Source organism: Oncorhynchus masou, chromosome 1, assembly GCF_036934945.1.
Source record: "Oncorhynchus masou masou isolate Uvic2021 chromosome 1, UVic_Omas_1.1, whole genome shotgun sequence".
Classification (NCBI taxonomy): Eukaryota; Metazoa; Chordata; class Actinopteri; order Salmoniformes; family Salmonidae; genus Oncorhynchus; species Oncorhynchus masou.
This window is the reverse complement of record NC_088212.1, coordinates 37,246,760-37,271,755: the sequence shown is the minus strand read 5'-3', so window position 1 is coordinate 37,271,755 and position 24,996 is coordinate 37,246,760. Positions and strand designations below refer to the sequence as shown.

The 24,996-nt window shown below is 46.2% G+C and overlaps 1 protein-coding gene across 3 annotated transcripts in view; it reads right to left on the bottom strand.

The window, feature by feature from the left end:
- Positions 1 to 24,996, bottom strand: part of LOC135543411 (splicing regulator ARVCF-like) — a 233,530-nt gene that overhangs the window by 51,707 nt on the left and 156,827 nt on the right. For all 3 annotated transcript variants that reach the window (XM_064970649.1, XM_064970658.1, XM_064970666.1), the window contains exons 6-8: positions 17,003 to 17,161; positions 11,750 to 12,423; positions 190 to 692 (exon numbers count right to left, since the gene is read on the bottom strand). In XM_064970649.1, the coding sequence (XP_064826721.1) occupies positions 190 to 692; positions 11,750 to 12,423; positions 17,003 to 17,161 (1,336 nt within the window). The remainder of the gene's footprint in view (positions 1 to 189; positions 693 to 11,749; positions 12,424 to 17,002; positions 17,162 to 24,996) is intronic.

The window sequence follows — 24,996 nt, the reverse complement described above, 5'->3', positions numbered from 1 at the left end:
GAGTAACACATTTTTAAGTCGGAGGGAAAAAAGTATTTGTACGTTACAAACAAAAGGCTAGTATGCCTAATATTTACTGTACTATTTACAGAAGATAAGCTGCAGCTAGTTTTGGTTAGTGACTGGATTAATTCTGGATGGGGGGGGGGGGGCAGCCAATCTTCCCATGAGGGTACACGGATTCCTCACCTGTGATGAGCTCACGGACCTCCATGTCGTTGGTCTTCCTCAGCAGGCGGATGAGGGCTGGGATACCATCGCAGTTCTTGATGGCCACCTTGTTGTCGTGGTCCTTGCCGTAGGAGATGTTCCTCAGGGCTCCACAGGCCTTGCGGTGGACCTCAGCCTTGGGGTGGTCCAGCAACCCTGCCAGCACAGGGATCCCCTTCAGCTGGCGCACATCCTTCTTGATCTTGTCGTTCTCGTAGCACAGGTGCTGCAGGTAGGCGGCGGCGTTGGACTTGACCGGGTCGATAGGGTGGCCCAGCATGGCGATGACCTCTTGCAGGTCAGGGTCACGCCAGCGCGGGTCCTTGCGGATGCTGTCTATGGAGGGCGAGCGGCGGCCAGCCAGGCGGTCCAGGCTGGCCATGCTCCCCCTCTCGGGCTGGGCCAGGGGGGCCGCGTACATGCCATGGATGTAGGGGTGTCGCTCGTCAACCAGCTCTGCCTCGATGGGGTCATCGTACCCCCTGGGAGAGAGAGAGAGAGGGAGAAGTTAATACGTTTGAGGAAAGGTCATGTAACATTATTTGAAACATTTTTACATCTAGCTGTATGGATTTGTAGCTGGATGTGTTCTGTACAAGGACAATGGTTTACAATTCACTGTCTATGACAGCGAGCTTAACACTACTACAACAGATGGAGGGAGCATTTAGTGGAATTTGTATAAGAGGGATTACAAGAAAAAGAGAGGGGGGGAATAAGAGTTGAGAAAGGCCAAGTGAGGTAGGAAGGATTGAATGGAGGGAAAAAGGAGACAGGAAGGAGTGAAGGAGAGGTGAAGAGACAGGTGCGAGAGATAAGAGGACAGAGACGGGGAGCGACGGTTGCTCTGTTATTAACTCTGTCAGAGGGCCTCCCAGCCGGTGAGGCCCGGAAAAACAGCTCCTGTCATTAACAAACAGGCGGCACTTATTAATCATCTCTATAGTCTCGGAGCCATGTTCTCTTTTGCCTTTCTCTCGTATTAATACTGGGGGTGCTGGGGTTTGCGCAGAGAGAGAGAGAGAGGAGAGAGGGAGGGGGAGAGTAGAGACAAAAGCAAAGGAGAATAGGGGCAGAGGAAGAAAGAGATCGAGAGAGAAAGATAAAGATGGAGCCCTGTAGAGCCAAGAGCAAAAGGGACTCTTACAACAAAGTCCAGGCAGAAATTGAAAAAGAAACTCTGAACTTTTTCTGGGCTCCCTCACAGAGGGGCTGGTGTGGTGTGGCCCCCAGGAGAGGCAGCAGCAAAGCGAGCTTCAACGCTCCACCATGCCCACGGTGAGGCCTCTGCACCAACATTGCCTCAGGGCCCGGAGGCTGGCTCCTTCTGGTCACAGCAGCACCAAAGACTATGCTTAATGCCCTGCTCGGCCTGGTCTGGCTGCCTTCCTGGGACTGGGCCTTTTGCGTTAGCCTGGTGTATTCCATTTCTCTGTTCCACAAGCAGCCGCATCCTTTTCCTTTCCCCTGTTTGGAGTTGTGGAGTACAAGGAGATGATTTTACTTGGTCCACACGCGTAAGGGTAATATGCTGACCACATCGCCTGTGTTGCGCGAGTGTTGCAAAATAAAATGTACACATGCATGTTATTCAATAATTTAATCCAAAACTGGTCGTACGCATCAACAAGCATCTGCGTAGGCAGGTTCCATTTTAGAATTTGTAAGTCCCACCTCTCCCATCTCCTCATTGGTGTTTAAGAGCATATGCCCTGTTTTGACAACTAGTGTTTGTTCCTGATTTCAATTAAGTGAAGGAAAAATAAGCATGACATTGTTGAGAACTTAGTTCCCCCATCCTTGATCATAGCCAACTGCTTATGAGAAACCTCAAAGTAGACAGGGGAACGATGTCTGGCTCATGCTAAAAGCGGTCTCTCTCTCACACACACACTGGCCCTCAGGATCTCAACATTTTACATGCTGCGTTTTCATTTTTGTTCAGTATAGTTGGTTCAGAGTGAGTTTTGATATTTCAACCTGCGTGTCCTAAACGTGTCTGGTGGGGAAGACGAACTCAACATGCGCACTATGGCGGATGCACGGAGCAGGTTTGGTCATCATGTAAGATATAAGAGATGCACTTTATTCTCCTCCAAAAGGAAAATAAGCAAGGTCACAAAGTAACCCAGTTGGACTATCCCAAGGGGGGGTTCCCTTTATTTGGGGGTAGGAACTACACTACTTTGTCTTGTACTAGCTCTGTTCTCTCCTCTGGTGTCTTTTCATGGGAACAAAGGAGGAGGCAGAGAAAGGAAGTGAGAGTGGGGAATCTCATTAATGTCGCACACCATGCGCCACTGCCTGTAGCCTCCCCTCCTCCCTACCACCGAGAGCGAGAGAGAAAGGCTACTTTATCATACACAACTGGCCGGTCTGTTTTGAGCAACTTTGATGTACGGTGCAACAAAACGGGCGACATCCCTTAACTGAGTGCTAGCGGTTAGAGACAACCACTATGTGCCTTAATTTGAATTTGTTTTATGTTAATTATGTGCATAAAAATGTCTCCCTGCCGCACGTTGTGAGAGGGGAGAATCTCATCAGGATATTGCTGTGTGTTCGCGGGTGCATCACTCTACAGGTTCACATAAACAACATATCATGTTTTATAGCATCACTTTCTATATTTTACTGCCAGTGAAATCAACACAAAATGGGAGAAAAAGCTCAGACCCGAGCAGAAATGTAACTACACACTGAATCCTTATATAAATACAGTGGGGCAAAAAAAGTATTTAGTCAGCCACTAATTGTGCAAGTTCTCCCACTTAAAAAGATGAGAGAGGCCTGTAATGTTCATCCATCATAGCTACACTTCAACTATGACAGACAAAATGAGAAAAAAAATCCAGAAAATCACATTGTAGGATTTTTTATGAATTTATTTGCAAACTATGGTGGAAAATAAGTATTTGGTCACCTACAAACAAGCAAGATTTCTGGCTCTCACAGACCTGTAACTTCTTCTTTAAGAGGCTCCTCTGTCCTCCACTCGTTACCTGTATTAATGGCACCTGTTTGAACTTGTTATCAGTATAAAAGACACCTGTCCACAACCTCAAACAGTCACACTCCACTATGGCCAAGACCAAAGAGCTGTCAAAGGACACCAGAAACAAAATTGTAGACCTGCACCAGGCTGGGAAGACTGAATCTGCAATAGGTAAGCAGCTTGGTTTGAAGAAATCAACTGTGGGAGCAATTATTAGGAAATGGAAGACATACAAGACCACTGATAATCTCCCTCGATCTAGGGCTCCACGCAAGATGTTATCCCGTGGGGTCAAAATGATCACAAGAACGGTGAGCAAAAATCCCAGAACCACACGGGGGGACTAGTGAATGACCTGCAGAGAGCTGGGACCAAAGTAACAAAGCCTACCATCAGTAACACACTACGCCGCCAGGGACTCAAATCCTGCAGTGCCAGATGTGTCCGCCTGCTTAAGCCAGTACCTGTCCAGGCCCGTCTGAAGTTTGCTAGAGAGCATTTGCATGATCCAGAAGAAGATTAGGAGAATGTCATATGGTCAGATGAAACCAAAATATAACTTTTTGGTAAAAACTGAACTCGTCATGTTTGGAGGACAAAGAATGCTGAGTTGCATCCAAAGAACACCATACCTACTGTGAAGCATGGGGGTGGAAACATCAGGCTTTGGGGCTGTTTTTCTGCAAAGGGACCAGGACGACTGATCCGTGTAAAGGAAAGAATGAATGGGGCCATGTATTGTGAGATTAAGTGAAAACCTCCTTCCATCAGCAAGGGCATTGAAGATGAAACGTGGCTGGGTCTTTCAGCATGACAATGATCCCAAACACACCGCCCGGGCAACGAAGGAGTGGCTTCGTAAGAAGCATTTCAAGGTCCTGGAGTGGCCTAGCCAGTCTCCAGACCTCAACCCCATAGAAAATATTTGGAGGGAGTTAAAAGTCCGTGTTGCCCAACAACAGCCCCAAAACGTCACTGCTCTAGAGGAGATCTGCATGGAGGAATGGGCCAAAATACCAGCAACAGTGTGTGAAAACCTTGTGAAGACTTACAGAAAACGTTTTGGGGGTATTTGGCTGGGTTTCTGTACAGTACTTTGAGATATCAGCTGATGTACGAAGGGCTATATAAATACATTTGATTTGATTTGACTTTTATTGACCAAATACTTATTTTCCACCATAATTTGCAAATAAATTCATTTAAAAAATCGTACATTGTGATTTTCTGGATTTTTCCCCCTCATTTTGTCTGTCATAGTTGAAGTGTACCTATGATGAAAATTACAGGCCTCATCTTTTTAAGTGGGAGAACTTGCACAATTGGTGGCTAACTAAATACTTTTTTGCCCCACTGTATATATATTTTTTTCAGAGGGCTAGGGTTTGGCTGGTATCAAAAGACAAAACAAACCAACCCCCACTGCCATAGCCTGGATCTGGACAGGCAAGCAGCTGCACTGAAAGGTGAGGCACAAACAGAGGCTAAGCCTAAAGATAACGCATGCCATGGCTAGGCTAAGTTTATAAGGCATCAACACGGTTTTGGGTCTTGTGGTACGAGGTTTAGGGATCGTGGCCAAACTGCAAGGCTAGCCTTGATCAAACATCTCCTGAAACAGGTGTCTTCAGCTGCAGTCTCAAAAATGACTTTGTTGTTACATCCTTCAAGGGTGGCATTTTAAGTCCCACACACAGCTGGCTGAGGACATTACATCCGAATGATACAGCATAGCCTCACCCCCTCCTGTTTTAGAATATTTCCTTCAAGTCTAGGGAACGTGCACGAGAACCATTCTAACAGGAACTGGTGAAAGTGGACTTGAACGTGAAGCGCCACAAACCTTGTCTGGTAGTTAAGGATAGGAGGGCCCAGAGGCGATTAAGCCCCAGTCATTAAGGCCAAACTGGGCCAGGGCTGCTAGTCCGCCTGCTCCTCTGAGGTTTTGGTCCGAGGGCATCTCAGTTAATCTAGTTAAACCAGTCTGAACCCAGTACTCACCATTCAGAGCAGCCTTCAGTCTCGTTTAACCAGGCTACCTCACACCTGCATGATAGATAACATGGGAAAAGAAATGGCTGCGAGTGAGTCGAGGATATACAGCACCCAACACTTCCTTCATGAACACCCGGTCTAGTCTAAACACGGTCAGACCTACAGTTCGAGACGATTCAAATGCTAGAAAGGAAAAGACAAGCAAAAACAACACTGCTGTGAATACCCTCTGAAAAAGAGAGTATGGGTATTGCCAAATGATATCTTCATTACTATCAGATACATGCGACTACATCAACGGTCTCACATACACTGACAATCAGTGTACAGTTGGGTTTGAAATGGAACTCATTTGAATAGAACTGATGCCAGGGTTGGGAAACGGGTTGCGGACTGAGTGATGGGAATGTCAGGATTTGCATTTAAATTGGCGGCGTTGTGTTGATAGAGGGGGCGGGTTATTCTCAGGATGGGAAAGGCCCTTGCCACCACAGCCGCCAGACATGATGCTCACAGGATGATTACAGTAGCAGCTCACACTCCTCATGGTAATGAAGCTGCTAAATATCCTGCGTGGTCCTCTGTGTGTGTGTGTGTGTGTGTGTGTGTGTGTGTGTGTGTGTGTGTGTGTGTGTGTGTGTGAGAGAGCGCACAAAAGCGAGAGAGCAAGTGAGTGTGTAGGAGTGACAGCCAATTATGTCGATCAAATCTCCATTCCTGTGGTCTCCGGCCTTCCCCCTGAGGAGACAAACCTCAAAGGATTTGCAGCCGAGAATGTTTCCATCTCTGTTTGGTGGAACATTCCCACATGCTTATGAGCTCTCAGTGACTTTTCCACTATACAAACAACAGATAGCTCATTTTGAATAATGAGCAGTAACTTCTTTAAGACAAAACAAATAAATAAAATCAAAGCAGGCATAAGCAAATGTTCCTTTAAAAAAAAAGAATCTAATTGCCTCGGCTGTTTTGACGTCATTATCTGTTCTTACAACTAGTGTTTGTTCCTGATTTCAATTAAGTGCGGGGAAAAAAAAGCATGACATTGTTGAGAACGTAGTTCCCCCATCCTTGAACTTAGCCAACTGCTTATGAGAAACCTCAAAGTAGACAGGAGAACGATGTCTGGCTCATGCTAAAAGCGGTCTCTCTCTCTCTCTCACACACACACACACTGGGCCTCAGGATCTCATCACATTATCTCTGCACATTCAAATTGCCATCGATAAAATGCAATCGTGTTCATTGTTCGTAGCTTATGTCTGCCCATGCTATAACCCCACTGCCACCATGGGGCAGTCTGTTCACAACGTTGACATCAGCAAACCGCTTGCCCACACAACGCATGCCATCTGCCCGGTGCAGTTGAATCCGGGATTCACCCGTGAAGAGCACACATTTGCATACTGATGTTGGTTACGACGCCAAACTGCAGTCAGGTCAAGACACTGGTGAGAACGATGAGCACGCAGATGCTCACAAATAAATTATTTGGTTGGGCAAACCCGCAGTTCCATCAGCTGTCCGGGTGCCTTAATCTCAGACAACCCTGCAAGTGAATATGCCGGATGTGGAGGTCCTGGGCTGGTGTGGTTGCATGTGGTCTGCGGTTGTGAGGCCAGTTTGACGTACTACCAAATCCTCTAAAACAACATTGGAGTCGGCTTATGGTAGAGAAATTAACATTAAATTCTCTGGCAACAGCTCTAGTTGACATTCCTGCAGTCAGCTGCCAACTGCACCCTCCCTCAAAACGTGATACATCTGTGGCATTGTGTTGTGACAAAACTGCACATTTTAGAGTTGTCTTTTATTGTCCCCAGCACAAGGTGCACCTGTGTAATGTCTATGCTGTTTAGTCAGCTTCTTGATGTGCCACACCTGTCAGGTGGATGGATGATCTTGGGAAAGGAGGAATGCTCACTAACAGGGATGTAAACTAATTGGCGCACAAAACGTTAGATAAATATGCTTTTTGTGCGAATGGAACAATTCTGAGATGAAACATAAGACAAACACTTTACATGTTGTGTTTACATTTGTATTCAGTGTATATCTGTTGGGCCTTCTTGCGGTCAATTCACAGTCCACAAATGATTTGTAATTATGTTCCGGCCTCCTGACCATCCGCTGAATCTATTTGATGATCCCCGACACACACACACTTGTTACTAAAGACTAGGAGCGTGGGCAGCACAGTCCTTCCCTCTTATCCTGTAATATATTACTATACCCTCCTATCTTGTGATAGATTATTATAACCACCATGCTCGGCAAAATCACAGGAAGCCATATTGCACTAAACATCTTAATTTTCCTTTTCCCATAATCAAGGGTTTTCAAAGCGACTAGACGATAAGCTGTAATTAAAATGCTTTAACTCACACATTCATTACAGCAGCCTCAACATCATACTATTAATGGAGGGATACTAATGAGCGTGTGCAAGAGCGAGTGAGAGCAAGGAGTTAGGGTTACAGGTTAAGTTCAGGGTTATGGTAAGGGTTAGGTTTAAGGGTTATGGAAAAAAGGAATTGAACGCAAACACATTTTAGGATAGAATTACATAACGTGCCTGTGCGGAGACAGACGAGGGCCCTGGGAGGTGTGCTCCTTGCCATGCTAATTCTAGATCCAGTTGTATTATTATAATTGGATTCCAGATGTGTTACATTATCAGGTATGTTTGTTTGAAAGGTGATACAGGAAGTGATGGAGCACAGCAGTGATGGTGTATGATGGAAAGACGGTATATGTGAGGTTTTTTGCATAGAAAGGACTCACCCACTGGGCATGGACGTCAGTTCAACATTTCATTTTGATTAACAATTGGTAGTGCTGTCAACTGACGTGAAATCAACTAAAAATGTCACCATGTCATTGGACTTGGGTAAAAAAAAATGACGAAATGCAAGGTACAGGTATCGCGTTGTGAAAATTAAACAGCGAGCTAGCCATCTTAACTGCCTAATCAAGTGTGTGTGTGTGTGTGTGTGTGTGTGGGCGCGCGTTAGTATGTTGTGAAACATGGAGCGTACAGTACAGATTGCCTGTCACAGCAACCGCCTCTCAAGCTGAGAGTGACTCATTGTCTGGCAGTGTGTGTGTGTGTGTGTGTATATTTGGGTACGTTTGCATCTGGAATTGTGTGTGTGTGTTCCATGCAGACAGAAGCTCTGATTAAAGGGAGGCACCATCCATCTGTACTTCCCACCCCTGCACACAGCATAAATATAACTGTTAGTGCTATCCAGGACACACTAAACTATAACCCTAACCTTAAATTTGGTAATCTAATCTAACATTTTGGGTGACCTGACCAAATTCACATAGAAATCTGAGTAAAAGATCTATCATTCTACATGAAAGCAAGTATATGAAGTAGATGTGTTCTATGTGGGCTATTTCTATGCGTTCTGTTCTTAAGTTTAGTTTTTGAGTCTTACTTCAGATATATACACAAGTTTCATGCTGCAAACACAATATTTTTGGTTATGGAAAATATATTTCACAGCAGTTTAGATGGTAGAATGATACTCTACACTATATTATCTTATTTTGTTTCATAAATTGAAATTAGGTGAACTATTAAGAGTTTTCGCAACCAGGAAATAAACGGTGGAGCGATATCTGCATAGCGCAACTTTAACCATTAAAAATGTCAACTTCAATGGGGTAGGGATGTCCCAAAGACCCTGGACAGCAAGGACGTAAATATAACATCACCACGCTGCGTTTACATCCAGGGTGTGTATGTGTGCTTGATTAACAATGTCCCCGAAATGCAGCCCAGCACTGTCAGAGGCTGCCACAATGCTATTCTGCATCGCCTTTGAACATCTCCATGACAGACACACAGGATTACTCTCTTCCTCCCTCACAAACTTCCTCAGTTCACTCCCCTTAAAACTGGCTTAGGGCACTTATTTCATTCTTCTCCGATGGAAAGAAAAAAAGAGAATATAGAAGTTTGAATAAATCCATCTGTTACAGATCACTAGTCAAAAAACAAGTATTTTAAAACACACACTGCTCCACGTTAAACATCACCTTCAATTTGCTTGAGGTTTCTTTCTTGTGCTACAGAGTACAGGAAAAGTGGACATTGTGTGGCCTGATGGGACTGCACAATCACAAGGGGAGATAACGTGGTACTAATTGCAGCCTTGACAGACTTTACGGAATGTTGCCTGTAAAAAGTTTTTTATCTGGCAATGTTTTTAAGAACCCAATTCATACAGTCCCAATTTTTACCACATTCTTGCCGGGACAAGCCTCTCATATCTCCCGCACACAATACCGGCAAGTAGGAGTGGCAGTAGACGTGGGCCGATGTGGGTTGATATCTATTTTTTTTTTTTAATACATCAAAGAAATCTATTATTATCGGGTCAGTGCAGCCTATAGGGAAACATGGCTGCGCCATGAAAATTAAATCAATAGTTTTGTTCATTAAACAGACAAGACATTTACCCTGAGCACAGTAGACACACATGTTATGGTAGGCTAATAATATAATGGAACATAACAGAATAAAATACAAATAATATTTGCGTCAAGGGAACGTGCGAAGTTTGGAAACAGAGCCCGAGCCTGTGTTTTTGTTGTTGTAAATCCATGTTCAAATCTCCTTCCTACCCTCACACTGCTTCGTTAGGGAGCAGGCGTCGGGTCTTCCACAACCTCTGCGGGCTTTTGGAGTTGCATATATGCAACCGAGGAAAATAATCAATCCTACACTTGATTTCGGCTACATTATCGCATGCTAAATGTTTCTGATCGTTGATGAAGGAGCCATAGCACCACCACTTATCTGCCCAGACAGAATTAACCAAATATACAGACGGAGATTCAGTTAAACAAAATCACTTCGATCGAATGAGACAAGTCACAGGCTTTTTGGTCGGGAGTAGGCCTAGGCTACTAAATTACCGCGAGTGAAGAGCAACATAATTCACTTGTTAAACTACATAAACATGCGGGCGAAATGTTCTGATCCGTGCCAATGAATGAGCCAACCAGACAAGATGATCGTGCGCAGCACTCACCTCAATTTAGCGAACATTTCCGCAGCCTAATTGTAGCCTAACCACCGCTAGCAACATTAGCGTATCAATAATGAGCATTTAACCCTCTCACATGAATATAAAAATACAGAAACGTTATCATACAGTGTCATTCATATTATACTTCACACTGCTAGGTAACGTTCGCTAGCGGGGGGGCAACTGACATGCGAGTGTCGTGCACTACCCCAACGGAGGTAGTGGTCGAGACAAGTTAGCAAGTTTACATTGCAGTATATGTGTTGCCCGTGTGCGAAAAGTCTAGTAAGTGAGTGCCAATACCACCTCAGCATTATGGCTACATTTCATCCGAAGCCATATGCAGAACTTAAGCGCAATCATGACTCGGTCGGTCCGCGGAAATAAAAGTTTAGGATTTGATAACAGCAACACCTTTCAGTTATAAAGAAAAAAGTGTGTTGGGAAAATGTGGTTTGAAAGGTGTATAGGTGACTAAGGGCCCATTATGGTGTTTTTGTCATAGGCTAGCTGGCTGGTTTCTGGCAGAAGGATCCGGAGGTTACAGACATGTTAATGAAGGTCGCCGAGAGTGACACGGTTCAGGGAAGAGAGACAGACAACACCGCCTCTCTCCCTCTGTATCACCGCTTCTCTTTCTTTCTCGCTCCAGCTCTCCCTCAATCTCCTCTTCCTATGTCTAACGATCTCCACTTTCCCTCGGTCTGTTTCCCTATCGAACTGTCAGTCGCTCACGGTCTCTTTGTCCAACTGCCTCTCTCTCTCTCCCCCTCCCTCTGTATATCTGCCTCTATTTCGCTCTCTTTCTCTGCCTAATGGTCTCTTCTCCCTCCCCCTCTTTTTCTATGTCTAACAGTGTCTTTCTGACATGAACACATGTTCAACCGCCATTTGTATGGCAACGGATATCAAAGCCTCTTCCCTTCAATGTAGGGAAAATTCCCTCTGTAGGAATCTCAAAAAGAAAAGACATCTGTTGACATATGTACACACACACACACACACACACACACACACCTTCGTTTCTCACGCATGCTAGAAGAATAAGACATGTATTCTTAATTTTCCTCATCTTGAGAAGACTATTCTTCTCACGTCTCAGACAATGCCTGTAGCCATTCATAAAACTAGTCTTCATTGTGCATCACATAGAAGAAAGAATCGGTCTCCAGCTGTTAAGACGCATCAAGGCGTAGCTAGGATACAGCTAGGATGATACAGCTAGGATGATACAGCTAGCTACATCCACTCAAACAACAATCACAGCTAAGATTCTAATCGCCACCCTGCTCAAAAGTTGAGTCCTATCTATACTTTATGTAACTATATGTATGTAACAAGAAAGACTTGTTTTCAAGATAAACCTGGCCAAGAAAGCAGCTCACATCCATTTTTTCAGACAACCTAAACCAAACCAGTCCAGTCCAATCCTATCTTCCAGGTCACCTAAATATTTTCAGACGACTAAAACCAGACAGCATTCTGTCACATCTATCGTTCTCACCTGACACGTGGCCCGTCACGGAGTGGCTCTCTCACGGTCCTGCCGCGGTTGGTGCCAGGCAGCGTGCCTTGGCGCCGGCTGGCGGTGGAGTAGTCAGGGTCCAGGTCATAGGGCTCCTCCTCCTCAGGGCCCAGGCTGCGGCGGTCGTCCTCTAGTCCGTAGGGCTCTGGCTGGAAGCGTTCTGGCTGGGACCGGTTCAGGTCCACACTGCTGCTGCCCATGGGCACCTGAGGCTGGGCCACGTGGCCGTAGTCATCCTTCCGAATGGGTAAGGTCCCGTAGCTGTTCTCCGTCCGGTAGCTGTTAGCCATGGCGTAGGGATAGCGGGGCGGCCGGAAGTTGACGCCACGCGACAGGCTGCCGTAGTTGTCTGTCACGTCTCCAATCCCGTAGCCGTCGTGGAGGCCATAGTGGCGTCCACCATAATGGCTCCCGCCGGCATCGGGGGGGAGCGTGTCGGTGTAGGAGTCGTTGTAGTTGTTGTAGGAGCGCGTGAGCGTGGAGGTGGCCTGCGGCGTGGTGATATAGCGCTCGCCGTTCTTCAGGTAGCGCCGGTCGATGGAGTCTGTGTAGCTGCCCAGCGGGGAGGAGCCCTCGGGTAGGGGCAGGCCGTCGGGGCCCAGGGGCACCTGTCGAACCGTCCGCGTGGTCACCGTCTTCACCATCTTCGTCACCTAGAGAGGAGGTCACAAAGACAGAGTTAGACTGATGACATAATCCTGATTACATTAGAAGTTAAATCAGTTACTACCCAGTCCTGAAAGTCTAGTGTGTGTATGGGCCACACACATAACAGCTGATGAGGACAATGTTTAAACATTCTGATCACCCTGACATGACTGTACTTGACAGTATGTTCAGGTGTCCCACCAGACAAACAGACAGACTACAGATGAATCCCGTCCCCAGACAGCTCTCTCTATAAGGTAGTAAGTCAGCCTGGGGAGGAGGTTACCTACAGATAAACCCAGTGAGAGACAGGTGGTTAGGTCGGAAACACAGCATGGACACAGCACACCGATGCAGCCTGTTGAATCGCAGACAGGCCAGTGGGATGCCGATGCCACACAGTGAGTGCTGAGGAATGAGATGAGGACAACATTGTTCCTTTAAAGAGTGACACTGCAGGCAGGCACTGTCAATAACAGGTCGAAGGTCATGCATTGGGAAACTCCGAATGAGAAAGGGTCGTACCATTGCTTTTCATCCATTTCTATTCTAAAATAAAAAAAACAAGGCTAGGTTGTGTTGGAAATAAGGGTGAATTTCTGTGGCATCTCCCCCCCCCCCCATATGGAATAAGGGGCCATTTCGGAAGGTGACAGTCATAACTGGGGAGTGACTGTCTTAGAGCGCAAGTAATCTGTATCTACTGTATATCGATGCATCTTGTATTTCCTACATCACACTCATACTTGTCTGCGTGCTGAAGCCGTCTGGCAGTCAGGGAGGGTTAGCTGCATCTAACCTTAGACTGAGGTTCAGCACTGATACAGAAACCAATTTGCTGCCCAGTGAATTCTGCAGTGGGGATAATTGGCTATTTTGTCCGTGGCTATAAATTCATTTTCAGAATTAATGAGATTGATGAAAATTAATCTTCATTGGAAGGGGCCCCATGTCTGATGCAATTCGCGTTGTGCCTGACAAGGTGCACGGAGAGGGTCCGTTCCCACAAGAATTGAAGCAAAGGCATGGAACGATAACGAGGAAACTCAATAAGGTCCTAAACATCTCAAAAGAGGAAGCAGGGAACAAAACGTGAATCATAAATGTTAAACGTTCACAGTCATTACATATGAGAACTTGAAATCTTCATCCCATTTTCACAAAGCCTTTAGTTTGTTCACACCCTGTCCCCAACTGAGGTATTTTAAATTCAAATCAGCCAAGAAACGGTCCATTCCCAGTCATGTTAGTGAATAATTATGGCGCTTCGGTAACATCTAAAGACCACCCTTCACTGCCATCCATCGGTTTGCTACTTCACACTACGCTGGCAGAGCTGCTCCCCTCCCTTCAAGTGGAACTCGCACACAATCAGCCCTTTCATGTTAAAAATAAAGTCTTTGTCAGATTCCAAACTTAATGAAACAGCTTGAACCGCTGGCCTTAAAATAACAGGCTGGCTTTCTCTTATCAGCTGCTTGATTAGAGGACTTTTATTGCCATTCATTTCAAATGGAGGTGGTGACGGTAATTGAGTGTAGGTCTGGTTGGGACAGGGGTCGCTCTTCACTCATAATGACCCGATGCCTCCTACACTGTGCTGAAATGTGGAGATGATCTCTTCGGCCTAGGGTTGAGGACCAACACCAGGAACTATTCAGCAGTGTTCTTCAATCAGGATTCTGGTCCTAAAACTGTATAACCACCACAGGCTAAACATCTGCCGTGGCCCAAACTCCCTCCATCTTTGACGAGCCCGTCTTCCAACTCAGCCAGGGAGAGAAGCCTTGACGAACACCACGTTTTTCTACTAACATGACTTCTAAAGAGCCTTCGCTGGTACAGCACGAGAAACCGTCAGACAGGTTTCAAACAGAACTTTGATCCGCTATAGATCACAACATGCAAAAACAAGCAAACTGGGGGCCTGGGGATGGTGCTTCAGAGAGGGCTTCAGAAAAGGCCCATCTAGACGACTGTAAACGAGCTAAACGAGAATCTCTGAAACGCTGGTGTGTGTGTGTGTGTTTGTGGGTCTGTATGTATTTGTCAGGGCCATGTGGCTAAGGCAGTGCTTGCAGTCAAACCGGGGCCTATGTTTACCAAGTGTTAGTCTGTTTAAAGGGGAGGGAGGGCAGACACCCCACGCTGTTTTTATAACGCCGTAACACTTTCACCAGCTCTGCCGCATTCAACTTTTATAGACCGAGAGCTCAAACTGATAAACCAACTGCCCTGGAATTAGTGGGAGGTGTAGGGAGATAGGAGCAGGAAGGGTTAGGGGTTCACTTCAAGACAAAAAGAAAACAGCCTTTGGGTTCTTTACTGTGTCTGTCTGTGACGGGGTGGGAGAAGAGGTGCTGGGTTTGGACTGCGGTGAGATGGAACCTTCTGGCACCACCGGGGTCTCGATGATGGTCACTGGCAGGTAAGTGTGGCGGGTGATGGTTTTGATCACCCTGGTCACCTATGGGAAAGCGTTTATGGCGGAGGTGGTCAATAAGTAGTACCGGCATCACATTGGCTGTTGTCTGCACATACACAGTACATGGACAAGCCTGCTGATTCAACCCATTCAACAACACAGGAAAATAATAATAATAATCACCAAAACAATGACAGCGTAAAAACAGCACATTAAAATTGACTGACGCTACTGTATAGCATTTTGTATCCGAGCGGGTCTTTTGTATCCGAGCTGGTGTGTATTAAGGCCTGTTGTGTTGATTGAGTTTGTGGCGTGCTTTAACCCTCATTAACTCCCATCCACAGGACACGGAATGAACGCTGCTGCTTTTAATAGACGTTTTATTTACCTCCTTTAAAAGAAGAACAGTGTGAGTGTATCACAAAACCCTCACAGGACCACGTGTGTTGGGAGGGAGATGGAGGATGGACATGGTGATGCCCATTCCCTGTGTGTGTGTGTGTGTGTGTGTGTGTGTAGAGAGCGGCTACCACATACTAGCCAGCCAGTTGACTGACTCACTCCTTTACAGCTGGAGAGGTTAGATAGTTAGCATTTAAACAGCGAACGCCACTGCACATTAACTTATTCCCAGGCCTTGTTTTGGTCTGTTTGTTTCAGTGTGGTGGCTGGCTACTGATACTGCTTATACTGCTGCTTGCCTTGTTTGCATATGTGTTTAGCATTAAAAAAAAATGTTTTTTTCCCCCAAAAGCAATAGTGTGAAATCTCGTTGTGCTTGGAGGGGATACTCAGAATACATGAAAAGAAATGCATTAGCAGTAAGTAGCCAGCTGGAGCCGCCTGTTCAAAGGAACCCAATTACACATACTGTAAATTCAACAGATAAGAAAAAGAGTGAGAGCGAGAGAGAGTAAGAGAAAGTAAGAGGGGGAGAGAAAGCGATTGAGAGAGACGGATGAAAGTCTGGAAATGTCACGTACGCAGGCTGCCATCACAAGCTGGCTGGCCAACCGATGACACCAATTAGAAAGGAACGGTCAAAAACATCTCTTAATCTGCTTCTTCCCCTCAAAATGACTTCCAAAAGGCACCCGCTCACATCCCTATGGAATTGTGTCCTTAAAATCAGTGACCCTCACTCCCTCAATCCCCAAGCCCAAGATTGTTTTATTTAGCTGTGTGTGTGCGTACGCCTGTGTGTGTGTGTCTGTTTGCTTTCGTATGCATGTGTCCTATCGCCTACAATAGGATAGCAGCACACACAATGAAACAGAGGGATTAGCAGGGCTGTTTAATTGCAGACTCTGTAGTGTCTCTAGTGTACCAGCAGCTCTAGCCAGGGTTATTCCCTTCGGTCCCTCCCTAGGGAACCAGACTTACGGAAAATAACATCTCCGCTCTATTTGGCCTGCGTCCCAAATTGCACCCTACCCCCCCTATATGGTGCACTAGTCTTGACCAGAGCTCTATAGAACTTGACCAGAGCCCCATTCCATCCGGATGCACACTGCACTGAGACACTGTCTGGAGCGGTAGTGGGCATGGCGTGGAGCAGGCCTGACTGAAGTGGGGAAGCTATGAGCTACGTTCAGGAAGGACAGGAAGAGTAACAATACTGGAGCTGTGGAGCGTTGGGCTGGCTGTGAGGAGGTAAGAGACAGACTGCCTGTGTGACAGAAGGGTGTGGCCGCGCACGGCTGACATGGGCACACACAAAATGGTGTTGTGAGTTGATAGTAAAGTGATGAGGGGGGGGAAGTTTTTCCAACTCACCTTCAGGTTAGTTGACATATCCTTATATAGAAACAACAAAACACAATAGAGGGGAATCAAGAAAAAATAACCTGAAACACAAAATACTGTGGGAGCAACACTGAAACAGTAACCAAATTGTAAGACAAAATCTGGGCATCTGGTTAAAGGATCACGGGCCTTAGAGACTTTAGGATGCCGAGTTATCATAAAACAATTACCATGCTGTTTTACTGCAGCAACCTGTCACATACATTTCCCAGGGTTGTAAGCAACCCAAACAATGTTGCATTAACACGTTTCAATATAGTGTGTGGGCATTGAATTTCTTCTCCTCCAGCACCTCGGTACCTACTACCTAATTTGATGTGATGTGCGACGACGTTGCTTCCCCCCAGTACCTTGGTTTCTGTGCGTCGCGTGGTGCCGTCGTCGGAGGTGACTACGGAAACGTGGGAGGTGGGTGTGCCAGGGTCCTCCTCAATGGTGACCGTCTCCTCCACCATCTCCTGGGGCTCCTGCATCATGGCCAGAGACGTCTGGTTACTGGGGCTCTGCTCCTGGAGAGAGAGTGAGGGAGGGAAGGAGAGGACACTAGTGGACATGGAGTGGACCATAATTTACAAAGTGATGTTGTTTAAAAGGAGATCTGTGTGCCGATCACATTTGTTTTATTGATAGCGGATCGGTAACCACCGGGGTATACTGTACGTAGTCTGGACTCTGGAACTGAACCTACACACACACACACACACACACACACACACACACACACACACACACACACACACACACGGTCTGAGGATGCAATTCATACACAGTTATACACAATATCCCCTCATCAGAAAATATGTATCCTCAATTAAACAAAAGCCTAGAGGGCTATCAGGCATATTGCATTTGATTCATATTGCGTGTGTGCAAAGAACTTCCTGTTCCTGCCACAGGAAGTTCCATGAGGTCATCCACGACTGTACCAAAACTCTGCTTCCATACTCAGACAATTAACATCAACAAACTGCTGTACACCCTCTTAATGTGGAATATAGGAAGGAAGCCATTTGCATTTAATCATCAACAACCAAGTAGCGAGAGAGAGGGAGGAGAAAAAGAACTAAAGACAGAATAAGAGAAAGAGAGAGATGAGCTGTGTGTGGCATTGTGGGTTTAGCAAAGTGGCGTGGAGGGAGGGAGGGATGGGTGAGGCAGGCACAGAGTTGATGATGCCAGAGGGACTGTTTGTTTTCTATGAGTCTTTGAAGGTGCTAACAAGCGGGCAGTTCTTCATTGATTAGCCAAGCAGTGTTAGCTAGCCGCTTCAAAGACCCTCTGTCTCACTGAAACCTGATTGATCTGCTGCCCGTCCGTCTTGCTGATCAGTCAGAAGACTCTGCTTTCATGTTGGGAATCTTCTCCTCCCTAATCCTATGGGCCGGGCTGTTAGGTTTGCGTGTGTGTACAGGGATGGGAGGGGAGGGGGATTCTGGACATCGTTTTCAGGGACAAAGTCAAAGAAAGTTTCTCCTCGTCACAGCAGTAGAGTCAATTAGTGAAGTCAATTGTGTGTTAAGTAATTTCCCTCGGAGCAGTGTGTCAGCTCTCCGTTATTGGGACTAATGACTGGGAAGAATAGCTGAGGTACAGTGTGTCATTTCTCAGTCAACTGTTATGAATGTTTGAAAAAGCAATTGACCTTTGGTTAATCAAGTAGTGTGGGATGAAAGCTCTCTTTGTAACGGTCCTCAGAACATAGTGTTTATTTACCTTTCAATGTGATGTAATACTTGGTTGTTCTTTGTGTAGGACGAGACCAAAAACATGCTGTATTCAGAATTGTCCCCATCTCCGGTACTGTACACACAGGTAAGCATGTCTGACGTGGGCCAGACCTGTCCGTTTGAACATCCCTTCACCTTTACCGGGATGCAGGGAACTCACAGGCTTGAAGGCTGACTAGAGGACTGAACGATAGCGTGCGAGTTTAGAAGTCGGCAACTGCGCAAGCATGCAAGAGAGTGCATCTGTGTGTGTACAGTGAATTCTCAGCCATGGTAGCCAGCCAACGGCCAGGACAGCTCTTCCTGGCTGCACTTGAGACACCACATCCCTGAACGCCAGAAAATACCATCAAAGCAGGACTATGCAATCAAAGGCCGCCGCTTAAAAGACTGACAAGCAAGCTGTGGCTCGAGCAAAGCAACTCAGAGGCCTACTAGCTAACTAACCAGCTGCTTGATCCCAGAGTAATGCCTCTTCCCTCCCTCCCCCTCTCTTCCTGCCTATTCCCTCCCTCTCTTAACCCACTCCCAACCTTCAAAAGAAAGAAAGAACGAAAGAGCAAAAGAACGAAAGAAAGAACGAAAGAGAGCCAAAGAAAGAACCAAAGAAAGAAAGAATGAGGACGCATACTGGGAAGAGATGGGGGAGGCTGTCATCTAAAGGTGACCTTTCATTGAGATAAAAAAAATAAAAAAATGCACGCACACATGCGTGTCCAAGTGATGTGTACTGTTGCCATGATACACATTCTAGAACTGTACCAAACAAAAATACAAGCGCAACATGTTAAGTGTTGGTCCCATGTTTCATGAGCTGAAATAAAAAAAAATCCAGAAATATTCCACAAAGTCTCTCAAATTGTGCACAAATTTGTTTACATCCTATTAGCGAGCATTTCTCCTTTGCCAAGACAATCCATCAACATGACAGGTGGCATATCAAGATGCTGATTAAACGGCATGATCATTACACAGGTGCACCTTGTGCTGGGGACAATAAATAGCCACTTTAACATGTGCAGTTTAGTCACAATACAATGCCACAGATGTCTAAAGTTGAGGGAGTGTGCAATTGGCATGCTGACTGCAGCTCTGTCCACCAAAGCTATTGCCAGAGAATTGAATGTTCATTTCTCTACCATAAACTGCATCCAACATCATTTTAGAAAATTTGGCAGTACGCCCAACCCAGCCTCACAACCGCAGACCACGAGTAATCACGCCAGCCCAGGACCTCCACATCTGGCTTATTTATATAAGTACTCAGGACCTTTGCTATGAGACTCAAAATTGAGCTCAGGCGCATTCTCTTTCCATTGATCATCCTTGAAATGTTTCTACAACTTCATTGGAGTCCACCTGTGGTAAATTCAATTAATTGGACATGATTTGGAAAGGCACACACATCTGTCTATATAAAGCCTCAGTTGACAGTGCATTTCAGAACAAAACCAAACCATAAGCTCGAAGGAATTATCTTTCGACCTCCAAGACAGGATTGTGTCAAGGCATAGATCTGGGGAAGGGTACCAAAACACATCTACAGCATTGAAGATCCTGAAGAACACAGCAGGCTCCATCATTCTTAAATGGAATAAGATTTGAACCATCAAGACTCCTCCTAGAGCTGGCTTCCCAGCCAAACTGAGCAATCGGGGAAGAAAGGCCTTGGTCAGGGAGGTGACCAAGAACCCGATGGTCACTCTGACAGCGCTCCAGAGTTCATCTGTGGAGATGGGAGAACCTTCCAGAAGGACAACCATCTCTGTGGTACTCCACCAATCAGGCCTTTATGGTAGTGGAAGCCACTCCTCAGTATAAGGAACATGATAGTCCGCTAGGAGTTTGCCAAAAGACACCTCAGACCATGAGAATCTAAATTCTCTGGTCTGATGAAACCAAGATTGAATGCTTTGGCCTGAATGCCAAGTGTCACGTCTGGAGGCAACCTGGCACCATCTCTACAGTGATGCATGGTGGTGACAGCATCATTCTGTGGGGTTGTTTTTCAGCGGCAGGGACTGGAAGACTAGTCAGGATCGAGGGAAAGATGCACGGAGCAAAGTACAGAGAGTCCTTGATGAAAACCTGCTCCAGAACGCTCAGGACCTCAGACTGGGGCCCAGGTTAATCTTCCAACAGGACAACAACCCTAAGCACACAACAAAGACATCGCAGTAGTTTTGGGACAAGTCTCGGCACGTCCTTGAGTGGCCCAGCCAGAGTCCGGATTTGAACCAAATCGAACATGTCTCTGGAGAGACATGTAAATAGCTGTGCAGTGATGCTTCCCAGCCAACCTGACAGAGATTGAGAGGATCTGCAAAGAAGAATGGGAGAAACTCCTCAAATACAGGTGTGCCAAGCTTGTAGGGTCATACCCAAGACTTGAGGCTGTAATCACTGCCAAAGGTACATCAACAAAGTACTGAGTAAAGGGTCTGAATACTAATGTAAATGGGACATTTCCATTTTTTTTATATACATTTACAAACATTTCTAAAATGTTTTTTTCATTATGGGATAGTGTGTAGATTGATGAGATTTTATCTAACAAAATGTGGAAAAGGTCAGGGGAATGAAAACTTTCCGAACGCACTGTATATTACTGTGTACTTAATGAACCAAAGGATGACACATATTGAACAAGATCATAGCTCGGGAGGAACACAAGACAATGCAATATAGTTTGTGCAAACCACAAATTCCCCAATTACAGTTAGGTCAGCAGATGCCATACTACAGCTCCACAGGGTGAAAGACCGATATTTCTGAGAAAGGCTTCGGTGGTAAACCAATTTTGGAGAGAGAAGGGAATAGAGAGGGGAGACTGAAGTGTCAGACAGACAAAGGATTTGGCCTCGAGGCAGGTGGAGGATTAGCCAAACCTGTACTTTATTCAGCCTTGTTTGTCTGGATCCGTCTCACAGTATGGAGCAGAGGGCTGGCTCTATCCATATACCCCGCTTTACCTCTCTGACAGCTCTAAGAGGAGACGGTTTACCTCCCTGACAGCTCTAAGAGGAGGAGACGTTTCACCTCTCTGACAGCTCTCCAAGAGGAGGAGACGCTTAACCTCTCTGACAGCTCCAAGAGGAGGAGACGCTTAACCCCTCTGACAGCTCGAAGAGGAGACGGTTTACCTCTCTGACAGCTCTAAGATGAGTCACTCTCTGACAGCTCTCCAAGAGGAGGAGACGCTTAACCTCTCTGACAGCTCCAAGAGGAGGAGACGCTTAACCTCTGACAGCTCTAAGAGGAGACACTTTACCTCTGACAGCTCTAAGAGGAGACGCTTTACCTTTCTGACAGCTCTCCGAGACGCTTTACCTCTCTGACAGCTCTAAGAGGAGAAGATGCTTACACACAGGTGAACTCCTGACACCAGGTGTGTGTGTGGGTGCGCATGTTAGGCTGAGTTAAAGGATAACTCCAATTTTTTTTTCATTAGTCCACTGTTGATACAGTCCAATAATGTTTTTCTTGTCAGCAGTCAAGATAATGGACCCAAAATCCAAATTGAGGATCACCAAAAAAAATATTTAAAAATGTTCACAGTTTCCTATGGGACGGCCATGTGCTCCACTAATACAGGGCTTTAAAAACTGGCAGGTCTGAATCACTACCACACAGCCCACTAGTCAGTGAGTCATGGAATTCCCCTGCAACATGCACAAGCTGTGTCCTGAATGGCACCTTATTCCCTATGAAGTGCACTACTCTTGACTGTGCCAATAGGGCTCGGGTCTTATGTGCACTACGTAGGAGATGGGGTGCCATTAGGGACTAACACAGATTGATACAAGGTCACAACAGAACCATGTCTAGAAGAGGGAGAAGTCTTCACAGTATGGTAGATGACTGAACATATGAATGAATCTCCTTTTGTTTACATTGAACGTAACAAAATGCCGAGAAACAATATTATTTGAGAAGGTAAATGTGATCCTGTTCAGTTTCCTTTTCAAAGTCTTGCTGTGATACGGAATCTGAGTAGTTACCGAGTATTATATTTCATTGTAATGCATCTTTATAGAGAATACCTCTCCCATCATTCCGAGATGTACTAATGTGGGTTGTTCTGGATGAAACGGTGGGTGAGAAAAGTAGTGAGCGGGAGATGTAGAGATACAGTGGATGTTAATTAACAGCAGCCTCCTATCTCTATCAATCCCTGAGTCATCCATCACACAACCATCAGGCATGTCCCTGCTAGGAGATAGCAGAGGAGGGGAGGGAGGTGAGGAGGAGGGGAGAGAGAGGAGTGAAGGGAGGGCAGCCTCTGTGCTTGATGCTTCATTATGAAACTATAAGAGGAACAATGATCCAAGTAGCTAGGCCTAAAACTCTGCACTTCAGTGTCAATCTTCCCCTCTTGAATTATGTATGAAACGCTAAGTCTAATGTAGAAGTCCTTGCATTGGTGTTGCAAGAAAAAGAATTGAGTAACAAAATCCATCACCCATGAGAAATGTCTCAAGTTGTTCTCCTGTGTATAACACATCCTGGTTCTAAATATCCCAGGTAAAAAGACAAATGGATTCCTCCAGTCTTAATCCAATACATCTAATGTGCAGTAAATGCTCAGGATGGACTAGTAAGGAATTATACCGTAGACTAGCAAGATGAAATAATTCGAGGCCCTGTGGTTAGTTTTTGAGTGGTGACTGTACCTCCAGTTAAGATCGAGCTCATTTGATTCCTAGCAGGCTTAGACTACCTGTGATGAGTGTCACCTTGCCTCTCCAGGACCTCGGTCTCCTTCCCTGCCCCAGTGCAACATGGGTAACAGGATTTCAGTCGGAGTCCTTGCCAGCAATCATTACACAATTAATCCCCCAGCAAAGACCGCTTGGGTAACCTTGGGTCGTCTAATTTCCCATCATCCCTTCTATTCCACCGGCTGCCCTCCCAGCACCCCTCCACGAGACTCGAACCCAGGTCACATGACAAGGGTTTTTGAGGGAACGGATGTGAAACCATGCACTATATTATACTACCTTGCCCGTTACGAAACAATCAAAAACAGTAAAGTGATGGAATACACCAGCCAAAACAAGGGCTGCTTGTGGAATGGCCTGGAGGTCTGGCAGGTGCAGTTAAGTCAACAGGAGGAGGAAGAGAAACCAGGGTGACGGGCTGACGATGTGTGGCAGTGACCCAACACAGCACACTGTCCCTGGGCTAAGCCCCTCACAACAGGGCTCCAGAGCCAAGTCCCCCCAGTCAGCCCCCCGGCTCAGTTACAGGCAGGGCAGGGGCAGCCCGGCTGGATCCTAATTGACTGGAATGATAGGAAGTGGAGGAGCGAACAGACTAACGGGAGAGGAGACTTAATCCGTGGTGGCTGGACGAGGGCATCCCGCTGGTGGACTGGTGACGACTTGGAGCTGGAAGTGGAGACAAACACAGACTCTGATCTATACACACACACACACACACAAACTTGTTCCATTAGAGTGAAATGAGCAACAAATACACCCACAGCCCAGTAGAGCGACTGGGACAGGAGGTAACAAACACACACGCAAAACAGCGGCCAAAGCCCTGACGATGCAGCCGGGCATAATCTGCCCTCCTCTGGCGAGTGATCCTGAGCCAAATCTCTTTCTCTCTCCTCATGCATAGTCTCCTTGTTTCACAGGCCTGCCCTGCATGACTCCTCCCTCCCTGCCCAGCCCAAGACATCCTTTCCGTAAGCGCTTCCCAGAAGCCCCTTCACCACCATCCCCATCTGGCCACCTCTTTTGTTCCTTTGTACTAAAGCCCAGAGTGAGTCTGGATAAAACTTGGTTGACTGGACATGTTGATGGGCTGGCCGTGAGACACAGAGGCCACCTCCGATTTTCAAGAAACTATGAGTCTAATTTAAAAACCTGGCTGTAATAAGGGGAGGTCGATCTGATAGCCTCACAACTGATAGCCCCCCCACACTGTGACAGAACCAGCTAACTACTAATGGAGACGCAATCCAACAGAAAAGCAATGTCTGATATGTCTCCAGGGCTGATGTTCATTCTGATTCATTGGCTGGGATTTTTCCCCCCCGAAAACCTATTTCTCAAATATGGCACAATTATACATGACACCTGTACACACTAAAGTCACACTTCACAAACATTCACACTTCATTGTCTGCAGTCAGACTGTCAGCGTGGAATGGAACCCAGAGACACGTTCTCACTGAATATGCTCTGTCAACACAGACAGACTAACCAGCATGAAGATAAATCACTTCTATAGAGCTCCAGATTTCAGGAAACAGATTGAAGAAGAGGAGAAGGGGGGGGGGCGAAGATAAGGATAGAGGAGGAGATCGGAGAAAAGGATGAGGACACAAAAACAAAATGAAGTGCTCCAACTCGAGCCGTGGTATGACACGGCAGTAACAGAGGTAAAACAACGTGACCAGGCCTTCTGGTAGGGGTCAGTGCTCGTGGTGGGGTTGTTTGTTTGGATATGGGGCGCAGCGCAGTTGAGAGAAAAGGGAGGAATTTGCCTTCCGGGGCAGCAGGGAATGGATGATGGAGGATGAGGGGGGGGAGTTGTAATTATTATTATTAGGCCTGTAGCGAGAGGGGTGTAAGACCCCTTCGCAGGCCACCTGACTGTATCAG